The 20,633-nt window shown below is 36.8% G+C and overlaps 3 protein-coding genes across 10 annotated transcripts in view; 2 read left to right on the top strand and 1 right to left on the bottom strand.

The window, feature by feature from the left end:
* The window catches only part of arhgap22 (Rho GTPase activating protein 22), a 21,079-nt gene extending 19,347 nt beyond the window's left edge, over positions 1 to 1,732 (top strand). For all 3 annotated transcript variants that reach the window (XM_038296362.1, XM_038296364.1, XM_038296365.1), the window contains one exon: positions 73 to 1,732. In XM_038296362.1, coding sequence (XP_038152290.1) covers positions 73 to 289 — 217 coding nt within the window. In that variant the 3' untranslated portion in view covers positions 290 to 1,732. The remainder of the gene's footprint in view (positions 1 to 72) is intronic.
* On the bottom strand, positions 1,152 to 20,224 carry mapk8a (mitogen-activated protein kinase 8a). 4 transcript variants are annotated; one of them, XM_038296367.1, is made up of 12 exons: positions 20,083 to 20,224; positions 14,119 to 14,285; positions 13,267 to 13,396; positions 13,089 to 13,147; positions 12,844 to 12,982; positions 11,492 to 11,657; positions 11,140 to 11,211; positions 7,624 to 7,806; positions 7,393 to 7,517; positions 7,003 to 7,066; positions 5,038 to 5,115; positions 1,152 to 3,820 (listed from the first exon to the last, which is right to left on the bottom strand). In XM_038296367.1, exons 1-12 carry the CDS (start codon positions 20,116 to 20,118, stop codon positions 3,621 to 3,623), a joined length of 1,419 nt encoding a protein of 472 aa, XP_038152295.1. In that variant the 5' UTR covers positions 20,119 to 20,224; the 3' UTR covers positions 1,152 to 3,620. The 4 variants fall into 4 exon arrangements, with proteins under 4 accessions (XP_038152295.1, XP_038152296.1, XP_038152297.1 ...); XM_038296368.1 differs by lacking the exon at positions 11,140 to 11,211 and adding an exon at positions 10,677 to 10,748; XM_038296369.1 differs by lacking the exon at positions 20,083 to 20,224 and adding an exon at positions 16,839 to 17,057.
* The window catches only part of ptpn20 (protein tyrosine phosphatase non-receptor type 20), a 41,824-nt gene continuing 41,033 nt past the window's right edge, over positions 19,843 to 20,633 (top strand). For 2 of the 3 annotated variants that reach the window (XM_038296361.1, XM_038296359.1), the window contains exon 1: positions 19,843 to 20,633. The gene's annotated coding sequence lies outside the window, so the exon portion shown is untranslated. The other variant, XM_038296360.1, reaches the window with a different exon arrangement.

The following is a 20,633-nucleotide window of genomic DNA, read 5'->3' as shown; positions in this document are numbered from 1 at the left end:
TATTTCGTTACTCAAGTAGCTTATTAAAACTGCATTGTTACTAATGTATATAATCTTCCTGTCTCCATTGAGACTGGAGGAGTCCTGTTTAAAATACCAGTTCCAGGTAAACCGCCTTGAGGAGGAGCTGGACCAGGAGAGGAAGAAGTTTCAAATGTTGGAGATCCGACTCAGGAATTCACAGCGGGCACATCAGGATGCAGAAAACCGAAACACTGTCCTCCAGAGGGAAATGGAGGAATTCTTCAAGACGCTTGGAGATCTAACAACAGGAACAAGGACCAACTAGACCCGACCAAACTGCCTTTATCTGGTCCTAGAGGCGCTGGTTCACTAGGAGGACCATCAAGTCCCAAAGCTTTTTTGAAAACATACTGTATCTCTGGTGCAATGCAGATAGCCATAATTTCCACTTAAGTGTGGCAGTCCCGTGCCTACGGTGACCAGTACTGGTGCCAAACAAGAACTCCTCTGGACCAAGAACTTCTTATTTTGCAACTCCATAAGATCTATCACAACTAATACATTGTAAAACAATGTCTAAACATCAAGGAATCCTAAAGTGTTGTAGCATTCCCATCCATACGATTTTAAAGTTCTGTTTGTTATTTATTTAAACTGAAAGAAGAATGTAAGACTTTACTAGCTGTCTGAGTTGGCCAGTTTGAGATTTTAAGGCAAAATGTATTAAACTAATGATCATTCTATTTGCAATGCTGGCCAAACCCTAAGAAGAGTGCTGCATCAACTGAAATGAACTGAATTGCATAATTTCTTCTTCCAAAGGTACCTGCACTAATTTGAGAGTTTCTGTGATACAGTTATAGAACTCTTTTAAAATGTACATATGCATCTCAATAAATTAGAATACCATCAAAAAGCATATATTTCACTGATTCATACTATAACTTTATTATACACTGATAAATGCATTTCAAGAGTTTTTTTCTGGTGTTTTTATAATGTTTTATAGCTAATGCAAATTAACATTTGGATTTTTTAGATTTTAATATTACATATGACCCAATACTTGTAATATCAAAATTACAGCTTACTGAAAACTGTCAGTTACCGCAGAGTACATGACACAATCTAAGTCTAGTCCTCCCCCTTGCATGAGTTACTTCTCATGGCTGTGTTTATCCATTTTATTTTTTGCATCATTTTTTACTGCACTCGTTCCTTCTACTTAATATCCCATTACTAATGAACAAAATGGCCATTTTTGTATAAAATCTTTTAGAAAAACTTAGGATTTGTTTAGGTTTACATCATCACCTAGATGAACAGAAATAAAGGCTTTAAATGTCTCTTTTTACATAATTTAAGCATACTCATGGGTTTCAGATTTAGAACAAATTACTCAAACAACTTTTTAAAGATAATCTAATTTATTGAGATGGTTAAACTATAACACTGGAAGTGTGGGACTTGTGAAATAAAATCAGAAGACTCAGGAAACCTATCAAAACCTAGAAAGTGCAATGAACATATACAGTTAAAAGCTGGAGCCATTGGAAATTTGAGCCAGCAAACATCTAAAGCTCACCATGGCACGTTAGAAAATAAGTTTCTGATCCTAAGAAAACATACATCTACCACAAAATAGTAGATCATCAATTAATAAATTATACCACATAATTCTGATAAACAAAGTTCATTTGAATATCTCTGATTGTGATGTTAAATACATATACTATACTATACTAGCTTGAAATAAATAATGGGAAACAAAAGGGTTTTTTTGTATTGATTAAATACAATTGAATTGAATTTTTTTTTTTTTTGGATTTAAAAATTACAATGTCCGAGTGGCTGATAGATTGAAGGTAGATATGGAGGTAAGGAGGATGTGAGAATTATTTAACTAAGTAAGGGCACTTAAATTAAATACTGCATTAGACACTTTGTTAATCTATGTCTAATAGCATACAGACAGAGATACATTTAAGAAGCAGGCTCTCAGGGTTTCAGTATGGTACCTCACTCCAGTCACAGGAAACATTTCCAGATATGGACAAACTTGTTGGTGTTAACAACCGAAACTAAAATGTGTCTTTCAGCAACCAAACAGTTAACATAGAACATTTTAGAAAAATCAGATCTTTGAGTGTCATTTATTTTCTACTAGTGAGCAATAATTTCTAACAATATCAAAGCAGGTGCATTAATAGGTTCCCTTAGTAATCCTTCTTACACACGTCATAACTAAACTTTTTTTTCCCTTATCTTTTTAAATACTGTGCTTTTTTTTAAGCTGTTCAGCAACAACATAATACCGGAGTAAACCTGTTCTGTCAATGGACTTAGAACAATTGGAAAACCAAACACTTTAGATCATAATGAGTTCTATCCCATTAATCTGTATAGATTGTGCAAAGAAAGTAGAGTAGCAATATTTGCGTACTTGTACTCAGAGGTTGGATTTTGTAACGTTTCGATTCTAGAGTAGGGCTGAAACAATCGGATTAATTGATTACTGAAATAATCGTCAACTAATTCAGGAATTAATTGTTAATTGGAATATTTAGACTAAAACGTTGCAATAGCTGACAGAGCAATCCAAACCTACCAAAAATAATTATATACTTTTTGCAGATAAAAAAAAAAAGTCAATATACTCTCTCCAGAAATCTTCAAGTGGAAAAGTTTTAGTTTCACTTGGTTTAATTCTATAAAAACCTTCTTTAATGAAACTTTGGCTATCCGATTATTAATCAATTCATCGAAAAAATTATTGACAAATTGGTTTTCATAATAATCATTAGTTGCAGCCCTAGACTAGAGGTTTAGTTAGTCCAGTTTTTAAAATTGTCCATCCATGATTATGGTACTGCAAAAATAGATGCATTTATTTTGCAGCTTAAGGTCGTCACTGTAGTGCCAATACATGTAGCTGATGCTACAGCAGTCCCCTGATCTTTCTAAGTCAACATTTTTTCTCAGAAGCATTCACCTTTCCCTCCCATCCAACCAAGGATTATCTACAAATGAAACTGCATCTGCAAACGAGAAACAATGAGGTTTGTTTATAATGTTTTATAGTAAAAAAAATAAAACCCTGCTAATAGATCAGACAGATCTGTATAAAGAATTATATTAACTTGGACACATCAAGATCTGTTTTCTACAAGAAAACGTATTAACAGCTTAAAAATAAGATCATTCATTTATAGTTTCAGATAAAGAGTGCTAAAAAACGCCATCTGAGAGAACCAATACTTTCCTTAAAAAGTCAACAAATACGCAAAAATATACGCAAAAGGATTTAGCAGTCATAACGTTATGGTTTTTGACTGCAATGGCGAGTAGAAAAAAAAACAGAATAAAGTACACTCAAACCCCTTTCATTACATACATCACAGTTTCACATCAAAACATCTTCGCGTTTTGTTTTTTTCTTGCAGCAAAAATACAGTAATCATTAAACATTTTCAAAACACAATTATTACAGCAGTATAGGTAAAAAGGGGACAGAGAGCAAACTGTACAATAACTGCTAACCTCTACAAACTACCATGAAGTTCCCTTTGTCTAAACAATCTCCCAACAAACACACACACACAATGATGAGGAAAGGTATTGTTTTGAACGTATACAGTAGATGTGTGCTTGGGTAGTTATCTACAGCAGGCCAGCGCACTGAGAGAGGTGTGACTGTCCAAGCTGCTGTCTGTCTCTGAGCCCACAGCTGGGTCACTGCTGGGATCGGTCGGCTCCGTGGACATGGAGGAGACATCATTGGCTGAGGATGAGGAGGAGGAGGAGGAGGAGGAGGAGGCGGACGTGGGCTGAGGAGGACTGTCGATCACTGCTGCACCTGTGCTGCGAAAAACAGGCAAACGCATAAGTTTCAGTGAAATATACAGAGCACCACCATTTGCTGATGATCTCAGACTTTTCATGTGGACCACATCAGCTAAAATGTAACCTTGTATTGTTAAAAAAAATAATTGAATATAAAGAAAAACTTGACTTCAAATTTTCGCCATTTCTTAATTTACACAACCAATCCCAAGCTGTAAACTTAAAATTTCAGATGCTCATTTCATCAGAAAGGATACAAAACTTTTAAAATTACATTATTTATAATTACTGTACCAAATTTAATTGCTTTTTATAAGATGATAATTTCAACAAAAAGTAAAAACAAAAACTGTTCATTCATAGAAAATTGTAAAAAAAAAAAAAAAATTGCATTAAGCAATGCTCAGCTACTGCAGCGCATGTCAACATTCAGAAGATTTCTGCAGAGCTGCATATTTGTCCTTCATATGGTTTAAAGACACTAATAGAGAATAAAGACACAACATAATCTTGGTGGTGATTAGTTCTCTCTTTTTAGACTGCTCTAAGAAGTGTGGTTTCCTTGTCTTTAAAGTTTTGTTTCGGTCTTCAGCCACCTTCTTTAATTTGGGCAGGATTAAAACCAATTCAGATTAAATTTCATTATTCCTTTGATCTGATCTTATGACATAACGAGAGAAGATGATAAACCTTTGCTAAAAAATTGTTTCAACGAGGAGAAAATAGCTAAATGGGTATTTTATAGGGAATAACAGATTATGTGAGGAAAAAACTCTAAAAACAAAAATAGATAAAAGAGATTTAGAAATGCATATATAAAATAAAGCAACCCCAAAAGGGATTTGTTTCAGTGCTTGCCTTCAGTATAATACAAGAGGAGAAAGAAATTTGTAATAGTAAAAGTAAAGGAACGGATGTCAAACTGTGGCTCTTTGTCTCCAAGTCCCAAGACTTATGCTGTTACACACATCTAGGCAGGATTTTAGTAATAATAAAAGTAAAAGTAAAATAATAAAAGTTTTTTGTAAGTCTGCCAAATAGCTAAATAAAGTTTTGACCTAGAGAAAAATACAAGTTTGATCATTCTTGATTATATGTTATTATATGTCATTTGTAATATTCTGTTTACCTTTGGGTTGCACACCACATTGTTATTGATCTGGCATAGTTTCAAAATAAATTTAAATTTCTCCCATCATAACTAGAACCTAAGTTCTAGTGACTACTCACCTAGAGCGGTTGGTTGACCTCTAATTACTCCATTCTTGGTCCGTTCCTCCCATTCAATAACTTCCTTATAAATTAGTTCTGAAAAAAACAAAAGAAAAAGAGCAGCAAAAGGTCAAGTGAGGCTGAGAAGATTAGGGGGAATTGTTGATGCATTTTCAGGACCATCCGATCTTTAGAGTTAGGTTGGGGTGTATAACATACTGCACATCCCAAACCCCAATACCTTTCTAATTTGGACTGGGTAAGCTGATGTGTGACTCTTCTAAAAATGAGTGAGGGGTGATTATCACCTGACGGGAATTGAAATGAGCTCATCTTGCTGCACAACTGAAACTGATATTAAATCATTTTCCTATGCTGCGAAGACTTCCTAACAGCAGAATAACAAACACTTTAAAATTATCTTTAAATACAAAACACGTACAGGTGTGTAAAAAATAAGTGATCCAGTCTTTTAAGTTGTGATTCTTTTTTATACCTACAGTCCCGTCCAGAGGGTTTTCAACCCCCCTAAACTTTGTCACATTTTTTTTCCAAATGAAAAAACACAAGCTTCTGTGCATTTTATTAGAAAGAAACAAAGAAACAAAAGTAGAGCTTGATTACGGAAAGGATACAAGCTGACAAGGGTGGCAGGTATCTATGTTTAGCCTCTTTACACTAACAACACAAATCTAGTAAAACCAACTTCATTCAAGAGTAATAGAATTTGTAAAAAAAAAAAAAAAAAAAAAAGTCAGCATGTATGTCATTTGACTTTGGTATAATTAAACCATTTCTGGGGAGAACACAGAGCTTTGTTAGAAAATATCACAGAATAAACTGTATCATTAAAATCAAACAACATAGACCGTATTCATATAGGCCATGTGAGCAGCTACCCAGGGTGACAGGCTGTACAGTGTAAGAAATATATATCGTGAGCTGTGTACTTTTAAACCCTTTTTTAAACCCTCATCATACATTTTGAGCTGGAAAAAAATTGTACAGAGTATTCCCAGCCTAAGATGAATTTGGTATTTAACTGTTAGAGGAGCATTATTCAGAGAAGAAGCCAAGTCGCCAATGATAACTAGAGGAGCTACAGAGATTCACAGCTCGGGTGGGAGAACTAGTCAACATGACAACTATTAGCTGTACTCTTAACAAAATCTGGGTTTTATTGACCAGTGGAATGATGTTTAAAGAAAGAAATAAAAGTTCCTATTAAACGGTTATAAGATGGTTCTCTGAGTTGACCTAACAATACCTATTAAACATTCTCTAACACGGGTGCTTTTATTCTACATTGACAGGGAAGCTGGTCACAGTTGATGGGAAAATTGTTGGAGCTGAATAAGAAAAAACCTTGAGGAAAATCTGCTAAAGGCTGGAAACCCCAAGATCTTAGAGATACTTAGTCAAAATCCAAACCAAAATCCAGATGGAAAACTTGCACAATATTTGATCATTTAGACTTAGGCAATATTTATCATTTTGTATACACAGAGTGTATAAAAATTTCAATTTCATTTTGTACAGCTTTCATGACAGTTCCATTTCTTAAAGTGCAGCAGTGATCAAATGTAAACAGTGTGGGAGAAAAAAACATGGTACAAAAAAAAAAACGCATTGATATGGGTTATAATGCACTCTCTCTAAAATCTGACAGAGCCTCATGCGCTAATTTTATCATAGCAAAGGTGCTTCTACTCAACTGATTCACATACAATGGAAAATTGTTGGTCTAATACCAAAAACCCTAAATCAATACAATTTAAGGCTGGAGGTGCAATCCAATTTGACAAAAGGTCAAGTGGTATGAAAAGTTTTGGATAGCATTCTGTTTTTCAAAGACAATCACTTAGGGCAGACCTTGATGTGTATTTATTTGTGTGTGTATTTGTTATTTTGTATTTCAAAGTGAGTCACCCGAGAAGTGAATGTTGTAATTGCAGAGCTTGGAAGCCAAGCAGGCTGTCTAACCTTTCCACTCCTCGACAGTATGATCTCTTTCATCCAGTGTCCTGTCAGGGATCTTTGGAGGAGGCTGAAAAAGACAAAACAAAAGAATGACACCCTGGTATAGCAAGTAAAACTGCCACCGTCCCAATCCATTTGATGCAAGACTTAGACTTAGACAGATTTTATTTGTCATTTTGTGTACACAAGTGTAAAACAAAAAGAAATTTCGTTTGGAACAGCTCACTGGACAATTTCATCTTTTTTTAAAAGTGCAGCCTTGAAAAATAGTAAAAAATAATAAATATATAAAAACAGTAATATAAATAAACAATATAAATAAATAATATAATGAATAGAAATAAAATATAAAGTAAACACTTGTGAATTATCTTTAGCCATTGGTCCACTTACCGCCTCCACTTCAGCAGGATCATACCAAACATTAATATACGGGTGCTGCAAGGCTTCATCTACAGAGATACGCTTTGATGCATCAATGACCAACATCTTGGATAACAGGTCTCTAGCTTGGCTTGCTGTGAGAATATATAACAAACAGGTAAAGGTACATTGGTATTAATCACAATAACAATGATAAAACACAGAATTGTGGTTTTATCTTTCAGAGGATGATATAAACACCTTTTAGTTTGTTGTGGTCTGAGTCAGCAGGGAACAAAACATCTGGGAAGAGTTTCTCAAAGCTGTATCCTGCATACCGTGGTCTATTCTCCACATACGTTCTCACTGAGTGGTTCAGCTTCATTAGAAAATCCTGAGATGGAGTACCTAGCTGCTCAATCACCTTGTTCCACTGGTCGATATCTGAAGTGGAAATGTTAAAGGAAAGGACCTCACACAAACACAAGCTGATATTGTATCTCTCCAGAAGGGCAGCCTGACATTTAACTTAGCTTTGAGATTCACACTTATGCAGCTCTCCTTGAGTTCATATAAATACACACACACAAACACACACACTGTTTGTACACCCACCCCACGCACAGCACAAGGTTAACAGTAATGATTAACAGCTTTTTAATTTGAATTTCTAAAACCAAAGCAGTATGCAATATGACTTTTGCTCTAAAATAAAAAAAAACAACAACAAAAAAACAAAAACATGGCAGCATGCCTCATAAAGCATCTGGGGATATTGTTGGAAAAACACTTTGTCCCAATTCAGCAAAAGTCTAAAATACTGGCATAAAAAACTCAAACCAGTACTGAATGATTTTTTTTTTTGTACGAATGCTATAAATTATTGAAATATAAAATTATCAATAAGGATATAACCTATAGATCCACACTCTTTTCTTTTTTAACAATAACATAATTTCCCTAGTCATTTTTAATGAGCTCTAGTAAACTTTAAGTTTACTAAACTTAAAGTAAACTTTAAGTTACATGTAGGCTTTAAAACAGCTAGAGTCCATCCAAACGGCCAAACATGCAATTGATTTCCATAGCGTAAAATAATATTGTTACAAATATTGCATCCTCAGTCCATTAATGACTGTAATATTGCACATGCTGATAAAAGATAAACAGGAAAAGCTTTAAAAGCCTTCCAACACCTTGGCTTATTAACCCAGAAATTCCTTTTAAACTTAAAATAGATTACTAAAGACATGTTTATGATCCAGTGATTAATTTACTTGTATTAAAATTTTTTAATAACAGTTACTTTTTTTTATTGCATGATTTAAAGAAATCACTTAAAGTTGATTGTATACATTACCCACTCTGGTGAGCAGCTGAGCTTGTGGAATCAATCAATCAATATATCAAGATGTAGGAAGATTTGTCATCTTCCAACATTGTTCGACTTTAAAAAACCTGTCTTGCACAGATGTTGTTCTGCATGCCTTTTTCTGCAAAGCAGGGTTGTAAGTTTCTTGAAACAGGTTTCTTCCAGAAGAAACTAAACCCTGCCGCAAATCATGCCATATCACACTTTTATAAAGTGCAATGTAAAATAAAAGCATTAGATTTCCAGAAGGAACCAAATGAGACCTCGCTTTTAACTCACTACTTTGTCCTTGTTAACAATTGGACCTAAACGTCAACTTTTTCAGCTTATTCCTTTGTATTGAGTGTTCTAGCTTTGTTTTGTTTCTCTTAAGAAAAAGTAGTTTTTTCATTTAAAGGAATAGTACACCCAAAACATGATTAGCCTTCATTTTCTACTCACCTCCATGCTGAACAACACTCTGGAGTACTTTTTTGATATCTCAAATGCATCTGGAGATCTGGGAGGCTTCTTGCTGTCTGCTGACATTCAAATAATGGAGGTCCATGGCGCCCGAGACAGAAAGGTCCATAAAAGTCCACAAAAACGTGTCAATATTCCTCCATACTGCTCGTCCAATGTAATCCAAGTGTCCTGAGTGGGTAGCATCCAGAATTTACTCGAAACGAAGTCATTTAGAATGTTTTTAGAGCATAAACAGTAGTGTATAGGATTTCCTAATAGCGCCCCCATGCGCGCTCACGATTCTACGGAAGCCGGCAGACCAAACCGGAAGAAAGTGCGCATTCAGCGTCTGGTCTGCCGATAATGCAAGCGTAGAAGAAGAAATGTGCTGTTTACCTGTGCAAAGAAAGAAACAACGAAAGAAAAATGTCTGAGGACTTCAGTGTTGAGGAAGAGCATGAGTTCTTTGCCGAGCTGAATGCGCTGGTTTGGTCTGCCGGCTTCCGTAGAATCGTGAGCGCGCATGGGGGCGCTATTAGGAAATCCTATACACTACTGTTTATGCTCTAAAAACATTCTAAATGACTTCGTTTCGAGTAAATTCTGGATGCTACCCACTCAGGACACTTGGATTACATTGGACGAGCAGTATGGAGGAATATTGACACGTTTTTGTGGACTTTTATGGACCTTTCTGTCTCGGGCGCCATGGACCTCCATTATTTGAATGTCAGCAGACAGCAAGAAGCCTCCCAGATCTCCAGATGCATTTGAGATATCAAAAAAGTACTCCAGAGTGTTGTTCAGCATGGAGGTGAGTAGAAAATGAAGGCTAATCATGTTTTGGGTGTACTATTCCTTTAAGACTGAATCGACCACTAATTTCTTCATATATAGATATTAAACAATACTGGGCCTAAAGTTTGTTTGACTCAAACCTGCAGCTAAATTTTATACCTCAGAAAGGACAAAACTTTTCTTTTTTTTTGGTTAATATTTTTTTTCTCATTTTTAAAATCATATCTTAAAAATAAGCGATACAGAATAACAGATAACTTGTATAAAATGAAAGGTTACCAATTTATTTTTATTGTGTGGAGCTATATTAAGATTCACAATGCTATCCACATTCAATGGTAAATCATTTGTGTACATTATGCTTAAGAGGCATTTTTTCCTTATTCAATCTCATTTTAATTAGGCACCCTTGATAACTGGTTTTGTAAAAATATATGGCAGCCTGTGTATATATAAGGAAGGATAACTGTATCAGTAAAGAGACTTTAAAGCAACTATACAGCTGTTAAAGAAAAAAACAACAACCAGAAAGTGCACTTACTAGATCCATTTATCAGCAGCAGTAGGTGCAGCAGTGCAAACAATGTAGGCCACGTAGCATGTGATGGATAGAATGAGACAACAACAAAATAAGCCCGCCATGATGCTGGTGGATTTCTTTATAATGAAATGATGACATGATCAATGAGGGGAAGGATACGATCAGTGCCAGGGAACAACACACTTCCCCTGATCATCTCTGCCACAATGCAGCCCACTGACCACACATCCACTGGGGTGGACACCAGGCAGACAAACGGGTGGACATGCAAATAAATAATAGAGAAAACAAATCTATGAAAACAGATAAAATGTGAAAATTAAAGGGAATGGCAGAGGTGAAAGATGAAAATGGAAGCCATTCTAAAATGTTCTGCATGAAAGAGAAAAAAGCCAGGGCTACTGAGCAGAAAAAACATAAATAAATGTGAAAAGAAGTGACATCCTTGCTAGAATTTGCAGTATGCAACTACTTATCGGCGCTGAATTATAATTTTTTTGTATGTTAATATTTTTAATTAATGAGGAACCAAAAAAACGTAAAAAAAAAAAAAATAATAAGGAGAAAGCCCGCGAGAAACAGTAAAGACTTGAGTGGGAAACTTCGGCATACAGAAGGATACAGTCCCTTCCAGGGAAAAGGATTTTATGGCGCACCATTTCTGCCAGAATGCAGCCCACTGACCATATGTCCACTGAAAAGCGGACCACGTTAACCAATGCCAGTAAAAGTAGTGAGGAAGAATACATAGCAACAGGTTAGTTAACAAGTTACAGGCTTGTTAGTGAACATATATATAAAAAAACTTTTCTCTAAAACAACAGTTTTAGTCACAAAAACATTCAGTTTAAGGTAAACAAAGAATAATGAATGAATGTATTCATTCATTTCAATAATGCATAGCTATGATTCACTTCCAAAAAGAATGATGCCATTGAATGGACAGCAGATACCGTATTAAACCAATCACTCACCATTGGCCTGGTAGCCCATGCCAAGGATAACTTCTGGTGCTCTGTAGTAGCGTGTAACCACATATGGCGTCATCAGAAGGCCTGTGGCCGCTGTCCGAGCCAAGCCAAAGTCCAAAATCTTCAGTGTGCAATCAGACTTGACAACTATATTACTGGGCTTCAAATCCTACAAGGACATAGTTTAATTTTAATTTAAGAAATGAGTTTGACAATCAGATAAAACAAAACAAATAACCCCCAAATAATCACTGGAATGTAAACTAATTTTAAAATATTTACAAGGCTTTTCGTTTCCATTATCAATATAAACTTGTGGATCAGGTTTACATTGATAACAGGGTTTAGATCAAGACCTAACTCTTAAACAGCAAACACTCTGCTGCTGCTAAGTCCGGTGGAGAATCTATGAGTGGGCCTGTTTTTAGGACCAAGGAAACCTTGTTTTGAAGGCATGATGTCATATCGATTCTATGGCATTTTTACTTTTGTACAAAAACCTTATGGCCTCTTCTGAAAACCTGAGAAATGTGCTATTGTTAGGTGTTTCAGGAAGACAATGATCCAAAGCATGTGGCCAATTCAACTCAGACATTGTTCTGAAAAAAAAAAAGTAATATCCAGTTACAGATCTCTCTCACAGCATTAATATCTTCAATATCTGAGCCCTAGATTTAATGTATCATCTACACATACTTAAAATTGTTTAAAGTTAAATGTTGAAACCTACTTAAAAGACGGGTTGGGTTTTTAAAAACTTCCAAGGTGTATTCTAATATATCTTGACCAGAGCTCATAATAATTATGAATGCAGTATCTGACATGAAGAGCTCCACACCGTGTTGTTTCTTTTTTTGGAAAACTGGGTTTGGATCAGGTGGACAGGGGAAAACTTAACTTAGATAGCCAATGTCCTTTATAGAGGATCTGCACTCCGAGTGCCCTTCTAGTTACTGATGCATATTGCAAAATGATGCACCCACCCGTCATTGTCAGGTTGGATGTTAGCATCAGCTGATATCAGCAACAAAATCGCTGTAGGAAATTCTATGGTGTTCAAGGGCATTTTGCTCTGATTTTAAGGCTCAGTCGGTTTGTGTTTAATCCATCTCTATTTTCAGCAGAGATTGTTACAATACTGAATGGCTATTTTACATTGTACATGGAGCTATCTAAATGCTTCTGTCACTAGTTAAGGAACTATATTCATCCAGTTATCCCGTAATCGTGCCAGTTGACTGTGTTCCCTTACACCTCAGTGTCAAGTATCACTGCAATTTTCCCAGCTCAAGACTTAACACTTCCAAACGTTGGCCTGCCTTCAGGCTGTGTATTCATCACCAGCTGCTGCTCACCCTGTGAATGATTCCAGCACCGTGGAGGTGTTTGATACCACACAGCATCTGATAGAGCAGATAGGACAGCCTCTCGTGGTCCAGCTCCATTTGAATCACCTGACACAGATTGGCATCCATCAGCTCCATCACCAAGTATCTGAGAGAACAGAAAAGGGTTTATGATCCTGGCAGGGAATCATTTTGGTAACACATACGTCATGATCTGATTCTAGTAACAACGCAGGCTATTTTTATTTACTTACACATCTTGGAAATCTTCTAGCGATTTCTGTGGCGTGAATACATTTAAAAGGCCAATGATCTTTAAAAAAATAAAACAAGGAAAATGGATTTAGTCATGCTATTATATAAATTTAAACATGTTTAGGGTGTATTAACACTTATATATTATACAAGTAAGGAAATATATTGCACACTTACATTTTTGTGATTGACACATTTCATTAGAACTAGTTCTCTGTATGCTCTCTTGGCATGGGTTTGGTTTTGAAAGGGTCGACTTAACTTCTTGATGGCAACATTTCGTTCAAGGATTTGGTCATACGCAGAGCTGAAGGGCAAAGATAGCGAGAGAAATGCATCAAAAAGAGTGAAACAAATAAAAGTCTTTATGCCCATATGCCAAAAAAGAAATAAAAAGTAGAGCAGAATCATTCAGAATTGTGTATTGCCATTTTTCACAACTTAAAAAAGCTTTTTTTTTTTTATAAAGATGCACCTTGCTCACTCAAAATACCATAAGGCTTTTCTGCCATGAAAAATAAATTACTTCTATTAGATTCAGCCTAACTGACACTGCCATTTTTGTAAAATGCCATTATATTTTTCTCAAAATGAAGACAAAACGTTCTCAGAGTTCATGTTTTAATGGGATTCTAGCATGTTATATCCTTACCTTAACGTAGACTATAAAATGTTCGACATAATTTCTGTACTCCATTGAACCTTCCTGTTATCAGTTGAAAGTCTTGCTCTCTTTTTGCTTGAGTTAACTGCAGGCAGGTTGATATGTAGAAAATGTATGCTTTCTTTTAAACAGCTTTTTCACCAACTTCATTCTTAATACCTTACTGGTCTTAGAAAATAGCTAACCCATCATATACAAGTTTTTTTTATAGCTAGATCTAATCATGCCATATTTATTAAGCTCACAAAAAATGGTATCTAATGGTTGTTGATCCTCACAATTTTTCTGCAATGTGTAGGAAAAGTTGAAATGTTATTTTGTCATAGCAGGTGTCAGCAGAATATGAACGATGGTGAATTACTCACCAGACGATTCCCTGTGCTCCAGATCCGATGGGTCTTAGATTTTGGTATCGCTTTAGTACTGTAAATGTTGAATCCCCAACATCTACGCTGTAGAACTCTCTGTCTCTCTTGTTTTTGTTCATGGCAAAGTCTTCAATTACTGCTTTCTGTGCATCCAGAAGTGTTCTCTGTGAAGAAGGAAACAGGACTGAGGATCCAGCAGAGCGAGACTGACACTACTGATACTGCAGGAGTTGCTGAGCAAATGGAGAAGTAACAAAAACACCAATAGAAGAAGAGATTCCTGCACTCAAAGAAACTATTCCGACCTTGCTGCCTTTCATGCTGATTCAAAGCAGTTTCCTTTCTCTGCAAATTCTGGAAACCCACATGGACAGAAGATTGGATGTCATCATTTGCAATGGCAGAATAGCAAGCTAAGAGCTCTGCTTCATCATATGCAAAAAAAGTACTGAGAGTGAATTCTATGATGGAAAAATCAAGCTCCTTGATAATTGCTACGAGTCTAAAGTACAGCCAAAGACAAGTATAAAACACATTTCACTCTGAGCAAAGGCAGCTTGCATAAAACACCAAACAAATGTTTGTGCCAGTAGATTTGCTACTATTTGCAAAAAGGTTAAAATAAATAAAACTTTCAATTTCTTCAGTTGTTACATAAACAGTGCTCCAACCCTCCTCATTCTTCCACACTGCTGAGAGAAAGCCCATACGAGGGAAATAATTGCCAGAATGAAGTGAGTCAGCTCTCCTTCTGTTGCACCAACGTCACAAAGACGTCCATAACATCCACCTCCCTCGCAGAAATGAAAATAGAAAAGAAGCTTCTTTTTATAATACAGACAGGAAGACAGCTGTCCTTATAAGAGTTATGCTTGGATGGTTGCTTTCTCTTACAATATTACGATTATCAGTAAATAAAAATCAAGACACCGCAAAGAATCTTTCTGTGAGTCTGAGATGTTGCCATGAGATGAATTCCAACACACACAGACATAAATGTTAATGGACTTGCTATGAGATGTAATGATTAAAAGAGCTATTTATTCCCCTAAATTAATTACACTTTTTCAGATTGTGTTTTTTCAAGCCAAGTTGCATACAGCCACATCAGAGGCCAGGCTCTGTAATACTGCACTTTAGTTTGATGTCCCAACAGAAACAAAAACAAACACACAGGGCCCTGCATGGGCTAGATATGGCAGCTTTTCACATCCCTCCTCTACACTAACCTTTTGAGCTGTTGCCATTATGCAGCTTTTATAAGCAGAACCAGAAAACTGCCACACACACTGCCTTTTTCTGGTTCAAACAAACATGTTCAAGATTGTATTTCCTACATTAGTAAAGTTAGTTTATGTCCTGATTTTCTTCTGATTTTATCTGCTTGCTGGCTCCATTGCCTTCTCTCTTTCACTATTACAGCAATATTATAAAGAAAATTCATTTCTATCAACGTTGCTGCACACTATTCAGGCCACCCAGAAAAGTGGTATATATATATATATATATGAACAGATGTACAAGAGAGTCATTCTGTGGGCTTACTGTTTTAAACTCACTCAAGCCTACTTCTATATAGAAAACAGCTTAGTAAAAGTGATTACTTGTAATAACTTTTAGAATAATTATTTTAAAGGCTATTATTCATGTGTATTTTTTTAATATAAATTAAGATATCATCAGGGATTTGATATATATATATATATATATATATATATATATATATATATATATATATATATATATATAAATCACAAAAATGTATAATCATAACACACATTCATTTCTTGACGGTTAAGATGGCTGATAATGAACAACTACAATTTTGCTGTAGTCCAGCTTGAAGCTATACATTAGAAAAAAAATTACCATATTGCAAGGACAAAACCTATGCGTAATCTACAATTTCCTCACTACTCTTGTCCCTCACCATAAGCTCAAGCATCTTCTTCCCTAAAATCTATATCAAAAGGCTCAGAAATATTGCATTCAAGAATACTTTGACTGTGATAACATATAAGTCACAACTGTAAGAAGAATCTCTATTCTATATATTGTGTGGCTCTGCACTTTTGCATCTCCTACCTCATTTTTTCCTTACACCCAACTTTCCATTAATATTCTGTGATACAAACACAAAGCCCCTTTAGCAGTGACCTTTAGAGGCTGCAGTGACCTTGTGGAAGGTGCCAATAACCATGCAACACCACATATTATGTGGCTATAACTGTTCACAAAGTGTTTATTATAAGAACGTGCGACATTTGAATTATTTTATCAAATATTATGAACCCAGCCAAAGGTAATGTTGCATCACTCCCTCAGGTAAAGGGAAAAGGAGCCCACTGAGTCACATTTGAGGTACATGATTGAAATGCGGCATCCGGAAACAGAGATGCCTGCTGAACCGATTCAAACAGATTAATCTGGGGCTGGACGCCACATAAACACATTATTATGGAGGACATAATGGCATCTGTAGCGCACTATGACAGTGCCGTCGGTGATGACTGTAGAGCCTGTGCCTAATCCAAACGCTGCATAGATGTATTTTTCTACATTGGCGGCAGTAATTATTAAGTTGGGGAAATAAATGGAGCTGTAATACAAAGTAAGGGGCTGAAACAACATGCATGCAGCCATTTACGACCCTCCCCCCACGGCCCAAACAATGAGCAGGACTGTTTGGGGAGCCGAGGTGTGAATCCTCTTCTTACCTCTGTCATCAAACCAACAAGCGGCCGATCCGTTTCCAAAGCGGCTCCGGCGAGCGTCGAAACGATCCAGACCGACTTCACGTTTGTTTATGCCGCCGCTGAAGGATGGTTTATCCCGTCGTGGGGCTTAAAAATACGTGACCTCACCGATTTCATTGCCTACGTTTCAAACCCGGCTGCTACTGACAGGCCAGGACGCGCAGTGCGCACAACAGGGCATGCGTCCCAGAAGCGCGTCAGACATGGGCAGAGACACACCCACCGATCCTCCTCCTCCATGCACGCATCCATCCTTCCGCTTGTCCATCTTTACAACAATGTTTTTGGTCTACTTCCGGTTGCTGCTTGATAGATAACATCACTTTATTATCTCTGCATCTGGAACAGTTTTAGTTTTTTTTCCTGTTTTTATGTCTAATTGAGGAGGAGGGCGCATATTACCTCTGTTATGTTGTTGTTATAAGATCATTCTGATAAATAGGGGTGGTGACATCCTTGTCAAAATATATAAAGACTACTGTATCTCATTAGAAAGTCAAATTATTTTATGGAATTGAATGGGATTTTATTTGACTGACAGACCAACAAAAAAAGTAGTGTATGCTATAGTGAATACATCTTTTATGCATTTCTCAAAATATTTTACATATTTATCGGGTCTTCTTTGCATAATACCTCAGTCAGATGTAATGGAGAATGCATGTCAATAGAAATCTTTAATGGATTTAGGTCTGAACTTTAACTAGGTAGTTCCCAAATAAGTGTGATTTAATCTAATTTTATTGTAGCCTTTGTTGGGCCCATAACCCTGAAAAATGAACTTCAAGAACAGTCTCAGTTGTGTACAGCCTATGACAGCGTTTCTTCTACAATTTCCCTTTATGAATCCCTATCCATATTTCCATCAACTTGGAGCAAAATCTCTGCCTGTGGCAGAAAAGCATCCCCACAGCATGATGCTCTGAATGTGCTGCATCACTGGGATGATGTATCCAAGGTGATCTTTAGGTTTTACTTTCCCTACCACAACACATGAAAGGAGACACAGCAAATTTAGGTTTCATTCCTGGATCTGAGGTGCTTTCCATGTAATAGGAAATAGCACATGAAATGAAATTTGACTTTTAAAGGTCATTGATGCATAACCATGGTAACTGCATTTGCAACAACCACAGACTGCTCTGTTAAATCCAATAGCGGTCCAGACATAGAATATATGAATTAACTAGGATAGCAAGAATATGGTATTATCACCTTATATTTGTTAAATAATGATCACTTGCATTGTGAGAAATTCATAATGCTAATAATTTAAAGTAAACATTCCTTTATTTAGAGTTAAGCTAACTAGCAACAAGAAAGGCAGTAATACACATTTAAGAGTTATTTGCCAACTGCCAATATATCTGATGTTGATGATGATATCTGATGCTGCCATCAACACCTTTGTTGTGACTGTGACTGGCTGGATGTGCTCTCTTCATCCTGCGACATGGGAGCTGGCTCAGAGCTCGTCTGCCTGGCTGTGTGTTTCCTGGACGGGGCTGCCTTTTACAGCTGCCTTTTGCATCTCTGCTTCTGTCTGCTTGAACCCCAGCTGGCCTCGGCAGATGGCCGCTCACACTGAGCCTGGTTCTGCTGGAAGTTTCTTCCTGTTAAAAGGGAGTTTTTCCTATCCACTGTCGCTACAAGCATGCTTGGTGTGATGGATTGCCTTCGAGTCAATGAGTCAATCCAATCAACTTGTTTTCCTTAGATAGAAAACTTTGAATCAATTTGACTGCATGATCTGGTGAACTGTAAAGTGCCTTGAGATGACATGTGTTTTGAAATGTTGATTTTACGGTATGTTTTTTTTTGTTGTTGTTGTTGTTTATGTCATTAAAGACAATCTGTAAAGTTAATGAAAAGAAGACAAATAAAAAGAAAGCTTGTACTATTTTAATTGCAATTTAAAACATTTAAAAGATAAGAAGCTGTTTTTAATTTAACCTAGTAGATATTTAAGACATTTAATAAGTTAAATTGGTCTTAGTTAGTAAATAAGATTATGAGGGTGGGCTGCATCTTAGCAAAGTTTGTAGCAATAATGCCTTGAAGCAAAAAAAAAATCCTGGGTTCCATTACTGGCCCAGAACTTTCTTTTCTGTGTTGGTTCTCTCCAGGTAAAATTCATGTTGCATAAATTTATAGCTTATTAGTTTTAGTTCCCTCTATAAAACAATTCCTAAGCCACTACTTTCAATTCTAAATTGCTTGGAAAATCTTATCTTTTAAGACATACCACCAAAAGGAGAGATCGAGGAAGGAAAAGTAAAAATTTTAAACAACTAATAGTTTGAGGGTTTTATTTTCTAGTGTTTATATTTATCTATAGCCAATAATTTGTACCAAAATCTCCCCTGAAATAACATTAAAGGCTTTCTTAAGTCTTTTGCAGCTTCAAATGTTTGTGTTTTTTGATAAGTATTTCCCTCAACAGAGAAGATCCAAAAGCCTTCCCTCATCATGATGGATCCACCACCTTGTTTTCCTATAAAAATTGTATATTCGGTGTGATGCATTTTTTCTTCTATGAAGGCTATAGAAAAATATCTTAGCCACGTTAAACAAGTTCCCTTTTTCCAGATGTCTTCTTGGTATCTCCCATATTTGCAGGGACTTTACATGAATATCAGGTTATTTTCTTTTGGGGCTAATTTAGTGGAGTTCACGACCACTAGTCCTGTCATGAACAAATGCACATCACATTTGGAAGTAGATTTTAAATTTGTGTACATCACCCCAAACAGTGTACTTTTGTATTGTGACACTATGTGGAAAAGTACTAGATGATTGTTTTATATTACAACGTTTAATGCGGAGATAAACGTTCTGCACAAAGCTCAACATTTCTGACTATAGATTGAAGGCATGGTCTGTGCAGAAATCTACAGCATAGTAGAACAACGCGAGGGTACCATCTCCCATGCATCATTTCTATACGCTACAACAGCCGTGCCATGCTCTGCGCATGTGACTCCAAAGCGGTGCCAAGGAGAGCAGTCGGTAAACTGCGTTAACTCCGCAGTGAGTAGTTGGACCCATGCTCCCTGCACCTACCTTATATCCCCGGTTGTTGTTTTTTTTCTGTTTTCTTTTTTCACCCCCTCTCTGCGTAAATATCTCAGGCCCTGCAGAGGGACGCTGAGCGCAACGGCGTGGAGCGGACTCCCAGCAGCAGCAGGATACTACAGCTTCTTACCCCTTGTTCCCAGAGAGCCCGCAGTGTTATGATCATCGTCGGGGAGCTGCCCTGCAGCAGCGGAATGCTTCTTCTTCCCCAGGCTTCAGCGTAGGAGCGCGCCTTCCCCACCGGGGATCCACCGCACCTTTGGGCGTCAGACGGATTTAGTTAAATCGGTGTAGCTGATCTCACACCACTCGCTTATTGGTGGCTCTGAGCCTTCGCTGTCAAACCGCGATGTTAATCCAATCAAGTGTTTAAAAGCAGGAAGGCTAAGAATAGAGGCTAAGAGAAGGAGAGAAAGTTTGATTTCTTCAACAGAGGATCTGGGATGTATGGAGGAAACGATTCGTTCATGTCATTGATGAATCACCTGCCAGGAGAGCAGTCTTTGCTGGGAGGACATCACAGCGGCATTTCCATGATTGATTCCTGCATCTGTGCTGGGAGCATTGAGGAGAAGTAATCTGTACAGGAGCAGAAACTGGTTACATATGCCGCCAGGTGATTTTCACACGGTGTCACCTTCGTCTGACTGTGTTTTCTGACAGTTTGCACAGCGGCACTTG

This window comes from Cyprinodon tularosa, unplaced genomic scaffold (assembly GCF_016077235.1).
Source record: "Cyprinodon tularosa strain WSP-4 unplaced genomic scaffold, ASM1607723v1 ctg37, whole genome shotgun sequence".
In the NCBI taxonomy this organism is placed as follows: domain Eukaryota; kingdom Metazoa; phylum Chordata; class Actinopteri; order Cyprinodontiformes; family Cyprinodontidae; genus Cyprinodon; species Cyprinodon tularosa.
This window is presented reverse-complemented; position numbering and strand designations above follow the sequence as displayed.

Excerpts from the sequence above, each read along its gene's own strand:
- mapk8a (XM_038296367.1), bottom strand. The coding sequence starts at position 20,118 with ATGATCATAACACTGCGGGCTCTCTGGGAACAAGGG. Across the intron at positions 13,397-14,118 it reads GGAGCACAGGGAATCGTCTG|CTCTGCGTATGACCAAATCC; the intron begins GTGAGTAATTCA and ends TTTGCCCTTCAG. Across the intron at positions 7,067-7,392 it reads ATCCTGCTGAAGTGGAGGCG|CCTCCTCCAAAGATCCCTGA; the intron begins GTAAGTGGACCA and ends TGTCTTTTTCAG.